Source organism: Apium graveolens, chromosome 10 (genome assembly GCF_009905375.1).
Source record: "Apium graveolens cultivar Ventura chromosome 10, ASM990537v1, whole genome shotgun sequence".
In the NCBI taxonomy this organism is placed as follows: domain Eukaryota; kingdom Viridiplantae; phylum Streptophyta; class Magnoliopsida; order Apiales; family Apiaceae; genus Apium; species Apium graveolens.
In genome coordinates, this window is record NC_133656.1 from 199,562,699 (window position 1) to 199,569,708 (window position 7,010).

At 34.9% G+C, this 7,010-nt stretch overlaps 1 protein-coding gene across 1 annotated transcript; it reads right to left on the reverse strand.

Moving 5' to 3' along the window:
* Positions 1-562: 562 nt before the first annotated feature.
* LOC141691601 (uncharacterized) lies at positions 563-3,157 on the reverse strand. The gene is made up of 3 exons (XM_074496370.1): positions 1,011-3,157; positions 796-901; positions 563-712 (listed from the first exon to the last, which is right to left on the reverse strand). Exons 1-3 carry the CDS (start codon positions 3,155-3,157, stop codon positions 563-565), a joined length of 2,403 nt encoding a protein of 800 aa, XP_074352471.1.
* Positions 3,158-7,010: the final 3,853 nt, after the last annotated feature.

Here is a 7,010-nt window from a genome sequence, read left to right on the forward strand (position 1 = left end):
AATTTGATTTAGTACAAATTATAAGCAAAGGGGACAACATAGGCACTTATAGGCAACATCTGATCAGTTGATATAATTATGGAAGTTGAATCATCTCTTCTTCCTCCCGCATGTAACTTCTATTTTCTTCCTCGACTTCATCAATAGTTGGGAACATGGTGACATCTACCTCATTTTCAAGTTCAATTTCTACGGATCCCTCATTTTCATCGTCACTTTGATCATCGAACTTGTTTGGTAATTTTAATACAACTGACCAGAATTTTTCAAGAGGGTCGTCAATGTAACAAACTTGCTTGACATGTTTACCTAACACAAAAGGGTCGTTCAGATAACCTAACTTGTGTAAATTAACAACTGTGTATCCTAAATCATCTATCTTAACCCCTTTGTTCATATCTACCCAATTGCACCGAAAGATAGGGACTCGAAAATGGTTATAGTCCAACTCCCAAATACTTGTGATTACTCCATAAAATGTATGTGAAATATGCTCAATGTTCTTATCCTTATCTTGCACGAGCATTGTATCAGCATGAACACAAACACCGCTGTATTGAACTTATCGCGTATCATCACGATCTTTTGTGCTGTAGGTAACACCATTGACTTTGTAGCCACTGAATGTAGGGACATACTTTTTAGGCCCTTCTGCAAGCCACATTACCTCCTTAGATACCATACTTTTCACATCAAGCAATTCTGACGAAATCTGTCCAAAAAATAAAATACTAAAGCAATTAGACATTTACTTGATTTCTTTAAATTAGAAAAAAATTATTGTCTAGCTATTACCTTCTTTTGAAACCAATTAGGGAATGTTTCATTTTGCTTGTTCTTAAGCCATTCTTCATCATTTTCATGTAATGGATATCTTGCCACCAAGAAGGCCATATGTTCACTGTGAGTAAATCAATTTCAGCTTTTGTTGAAAAAAATCATAAAATCATGGAACAAAAAACAGATGTATTTATTACTGAAAAATCAGAAATCTAAATAAAGAAACTTACTTGAAATATGGGGTCAATTCATTACTGTTTTGAAGAAGACACAGATGTGCTTGGTGCAAATCCTTGATGCCCGGCTTTATCATTGTTGCACCAGATAAGGGTCTGTATTTCTCCTTGTTCTTATCCCTTCCCGGTAACCCAACTGTTGGTTCTTCAAAATTAACTAAACACTCAACCGCCTCTTCTGCAATATAGGCCTCAGCGATGCAACCTTCCGGATGAGCCCTGTTTCGAACATATCCCTTGAACGTCTTCATATATCTCTCGAAAGGATACATCCAACATAGGAAGATAGGACCACAAAGCTCAACTTCTCTTACAAGATGAACTGAGAGATGGATCATTACATCAAACAAGGAAGGGGGGAAGTGCTTTTCTAGCTGGCATAAGGTCTCCACCAATTGAGACTGCATTTTTTCTAATTTATCGACCTCAATGACTTTACTACAAATTGCCTTGAAAAAAAGGCAAAACCTGATAATAGTGCACCTGACCTGTTTTTGAAGTACTGACCAAAGTGCGATGGGGAGCAAGTGATGTAACATTGTGTGACAGTCGTGAGATTTCATTCCAACAAGTCGCAGAGTGTCCATTGATACTATACCCTTAAGGTTCGAACAAAAACCATCAGGTAACTTCATGCCAATCAAGGACGAGCAGACAATCTTTTTTTCTTTATGCAATAAGTTCCAAGATGCCATCGGTAACTTCTCTTTTTTTCCAGAATTTTTTGGTCTCAGCTCCATTCTTATTCCCATTTCAGCCATATCAATACGAACAGATTCTCTATCTTTTGTCTTCCCGGGAATATTTAGCAATGTACCGGTTAAAGCCTCGCATATATTTTTTTCGAGGGTATGGCGAACTGGCAAAAACTTCCAGTACTCAAGCTGAAAAAATATAGACATCTTTTTCCAAATTGGTCGAGGTTCCCCTTTTTTCCACCGAGGTTGGTTTTGTGTCTTACCATAAACATGGTCCGCTAGTGGTAGTACCCTTTCTAACACCTCCTCTCCAGTTAAAGGAATAGGTTCTGATAACTTCTCCATGGTGTTATCAAAGGCTGATTTTTGCCTTCGATATGGATGATTTCTGGGCAGCCATCTACGATGTCTCATAACCACCGTCTTTTTGTAAGTAGCCAACCTGGTAGCTTTTGTTTTATCAACACAAACTACACAAGCATTATATCCTTTAATGATGTTACCCGACAAGTTTCCTAAGGCTGGATAATCACTAATTGTCCACAATAAAATTCCTCTTAGTATGAAAGACTCTTTCTTAAATGCATCATAAACTTGTTTCCCATGCCAGAATTTCTGCAAATCTTCTATAAGTGGTTGAAGGTATACATCAATATCATTTCCAGGCTGATTTGGTCCGAATGTCAATAGACTTAGCATAATGTACTTTCTCTTCATACAAAGCCAAGGTGGGAGGTTGTAAATTGAAAGCAACACAGTCCATGTTGAGTGATCACTTCCTGGTCCATGGAAAGGATTAAATCCATCGGAGGATAAAGCTAACCGAAGGTTCCTAGCCTCTGCAGCAAACTCAGGCCACCTTTGATCGACATCCTTCCATGTCTTTGAGTCAGCCGGATGTCTAATTTTACCATCATTTTGTCGCTCGGTTTTATGCCAAGTCATATCCTTCGCAATCTGAGCTGTATTGAACAAATTTCTCAATCTTGGTATCAATGGAAAGTACCATAGAACCTTAGCAGGGATCCCTTCCAATTCTTCTCCTTTCTTGTTTAACTTCCATCTAGATGCCCCACATATTCGGCAAATCGTCTCATCTTCGTCCCTCTCACCGCGGTATAAGAGACAATCATTCGGACACACATGTATTTTTTCATAATCCATGCCTAAAGTACATAAAGTTTTCTTGGCTTCACCAAAAGATGAAGGCATACTGTTGCCTTTCGGAAGCATTGATGCAAGCAAAAGAAGGACATCGGAAAAGCATTTATCAGAAATACCATGTTTTGCTTTTAAATTATACAACTTGACTAAAGCTCTCATTTTTGTAAAACTCTCGCATCCAGGATAAAGTGGTTCATTTTCACCTTGAACATGATTCATAAAATCAGAAGAATCTAACGAAATATCCTCATCATCGACAATATCCTGCCCCATTCTCATGTTTGTAGGATCAACGGATGATTCCTGTTCAGAAACTACATGACTCTGTACATAATTTGACTCTCCATGCCATATCCAACACGTATAGGTTTGATCAATACCATATTGATAAAGATGATCCTTAACAGTCTGAGCATTCCAAGATTTACTATGAGCGCATCTTAAGCATGGACAACTAATTTTATTTTCTTTAAACCCATTCAGAAATGCAAAATTTAACAATTCATCCACTCCAAGTTTAAATTCTTATGTTCTTCTATCTGCTTTCAACCAAGATCTATCCATTTTTACTCAACCAAGTTTAAACCCATTCTTTTGCTCAAATTCCACAAACATATATATTCCATAAAACTCGATATGGACCCTTATTAAAATTCTCCAAATAGATATGAACCCTAATTTCAAGTTCTCCAAATCGATATAAACACCAAATCCCCAAATTGATATGAATTCAGCAGAAACTTACCTGAGTTCAGCAAAGTGAAGTTCCCCTGGATTACTTCAGACATCAAAGAACTGAGACAAATATATGGTTAAGAAATGGTGTATGAAGGAGACAGTAAAAGAGGCATAATAAAACATAGATACTTCAGACAGACAATGATCACGTATAATAATGCTAGTCAAACTACTTTATTGCTAGTCAAAATTATTTACACTTTCCCCCTCTTTCACCAGTGTTCCCACTTATATTTTTTTTGAAAAAAATAGAAATTTTCTTAAAGTAAAAGAATTTCGTTTCTTGGTTTATTTAAAACTCAGGACAATCGTTTCAACAATATTGCATTGTAAAAAAATGTAAACACAATGGTTTGTAGCATAGTTTATTTAAAATCTTGGACAACGATTTCAACAATTTATCATTGTAGTAACACCTACAAACAAGTGTTTTTTCAATAAACCATTGTCGTATTATATCAACTTTTTCGACAAACACAAGGACTATAAATGATTTTGTAGGCTTCGAAGACATGCAACAAGAGGAACAATTGACATGTTAAAACTTACATTATTAAATATATATTTAAATATCACTAATTGTTTATGAAATAAATTACAAGTGTCTTCTTTTAATTTGTTACATTGTAATCATATACTATATGTGCATTCAGTGGTTACTTTCGAACTATATAGTCGATAACTCTATATAAAAAAATTGGGATTTGTTAAGTTTTTAAATAGACACTATATCTGTTACAAAAGCGAAACGAGTCATTTTAATGTCGACAAATTTGAATATTTCGCCTTTAATTTTTGTTAATTTTTGTTTGATCTAGGGTTATAGGGTTTAGGGTTTAGGGTTTAGGGTTTAGGGTTTGGTGGAATAATTTTTTCTTACATAAGACAACGGTTTTTGCAATTTCCCATTGTAAGAACATGTAAATTATTGTGTCGTCCTTATCATGTCGTGTATTCAAAATCCAAACACAAATACTAAATTATCGTGGTGTGTTAAAAATTGTCGGGTGTAGCTTATATAAACAACTTTTTAGATACACTTAATTTATACATGACTTCGTTTACTTACTAATTCATTGCCTTTTTCTAATTTTTGGAAAATTACCTTCGGGCATGATACTCAAGATTCCTGGTATGTTATGAAATATTCCCTAAATTTTGCCAACATACCAGGAGAATATTTCATAACATACCAGGATTCTTGAGTATCATGCCCGAAAGTAATTTTCCAAAAATTAGAAAAAGGCAATGAATTAGTAAGTAAACGAGGTCATGTATAAATTAAGTATATCTAAAAAGCTGTTTATATAAGCTACACCCGACAATTTTTAACTCAACATGATAATTTAGTATTTGAGTTTGGATTTTGAGTACACGACATGATAAGGACGACACAATAAGGTACACGACACGAGATACACAACTGAGAAAATTCAAAATTATGAATTAATTAATATCGAAATTATTTAGAAAAAAAATCAAAATGTTACTTCAAAATTTTCCCAATCGTAGATTAAGGATAGATTTAATAGTAACCGTTGTTTAAAAAATATTTAATATTCTCTTCTTTTCAATTAATTTCTAAAAATTATGAATAATTCACTCATCAATCAATTAAAATACACCGTTGGTTTGGTAAAATACTAACAATCCAAGCCGTTGGTTTATTCCCCACAATTATTTCACTTCCCCCTCTTTTCATTTTCATTCCCCCCTTTGTGATTTCTCTTTTCTTACCCGATAATACTTCATTCCCCTCTTTTATTTCTCTTCCATTTTCTTTTCTCAATTTCTAATCGAAGCAAATCTAAGAAAGGTACTTGCATGTTTTAATCTGTTCAGTTCTTGGTTGTTGTTGCATGTTACTTGATTAAGCTTGTTCTGTTCAGTTCTTGTTTGCTCTTGCTTGTTCTTCATTGGTTATGTTCAGTTCTTGCTTGTTCTTGATTTGTAATGTTTTTACTTGTTTGTTTTGATTCTTATGCTCTTCTTTTCATTTTCATTCCCCCCTTTTGTTCCCCCCTTTGTGATTTCTCTTTTCTTACCCGATAACACTTCATTCCCCTCCTATTTCTCTTCCATTTTCTTTTCTCAATTTCTAATCGAAGCAAATCTAAGAAAGGTACTTGCATGTTTTAATCTGTTCAGTTCTTGCTTGTTGTTGCATGTTACTTGATTAAGCTTGTTATGTTCAGTTCTTGTTTGCTCTTGCTTGTTCTTTATTGGTTATGTTCAATTCTTGCTTGTTCTTGATTTGTAATGTTTTTACCTGTTTGTTTTGATTCTTATGCTCTTCTGCTGTGATTCTTTTATATTTTGGTTCGATTCTTGTGAAACCCTCGTATGTTATGTAGTTCTTGTTGGATTTTTATAAAACTCTCATATGACTTGTTTCTTTGGTATTTTTTTAATTGTTGTTACTTGGTACTGAATTAAATGGTTCACTTTGATGATGTCTTGGTTAGTTATTAGATTTTGTTTCTCATAAAACCCACATTATTAGAGATTTTTTGCTGGTTAGATTTTGTTTCTCATAAAATCCATATAATTTCTTAGCTTGGCAAATCCTTCCTTATAATGGTTTGTGGTACACAGATTATGGCTCCTCCAAAGAAGAAGACACAAGCTTCTCATAAAAAAGCAAAGTCTTCTCCAAACAGAACAGCGATGAGAGTTGTGAAGGCTATAAGGAAAACACAATCATTGAACAAAGTTAACCCCTCTTGTTCTTCTCCTATATCTGTCAAGAAGAATCCGATATCTGAAAATTTAAAGAAGAAGTTGTCAAAGAAGAAAAAACAAGTGGATTCTAAGAAAAAGCAAGTGGATTCTAAGAAAAATCCAGAAATACCGGAAGGACTAAAACTATTGAAACGTGGTTGTGTCACGATGCACAGAATTCTGAGACGGAAGATAATGAATCAAAAGCTTACTGTGACCTTCAATGCAAAAGGGGAGCCGTATGGTGATGAAGCTGGAGAGATGCAGTCGTACATTGGAGTTTTGGCAAGGACCAAAGTCCCCATTTGGCATGATAGTTGGAAGCAAGTTCCTGAGCAGACAAAGAATAAAATTTGGGACTGTGTGCAGGTATAGTAAATTGTCTACACACACATGCCTATCTTTCTATTTGATATTGGTTTTTTTCTTTTCTTTCTATAGATTTTGTTCATTCGTTAACTTGCATATTTGAATTTTTTTGTTTCTTATGTACGTAGATGGCCTTTATTGTACCTCCGACAGCAAGGAAACTGGTATGGGAATCCGCTTATCAAAAGTGGAGAGAGTTCAAATACCGGCTCACGACAGAGTACATCCTTCCACACCGGAATCAACCAGAAAAGCTCACTTTTCCTCCGATTGACTACACGTTCATAGAAAAGTCGCACTGGGA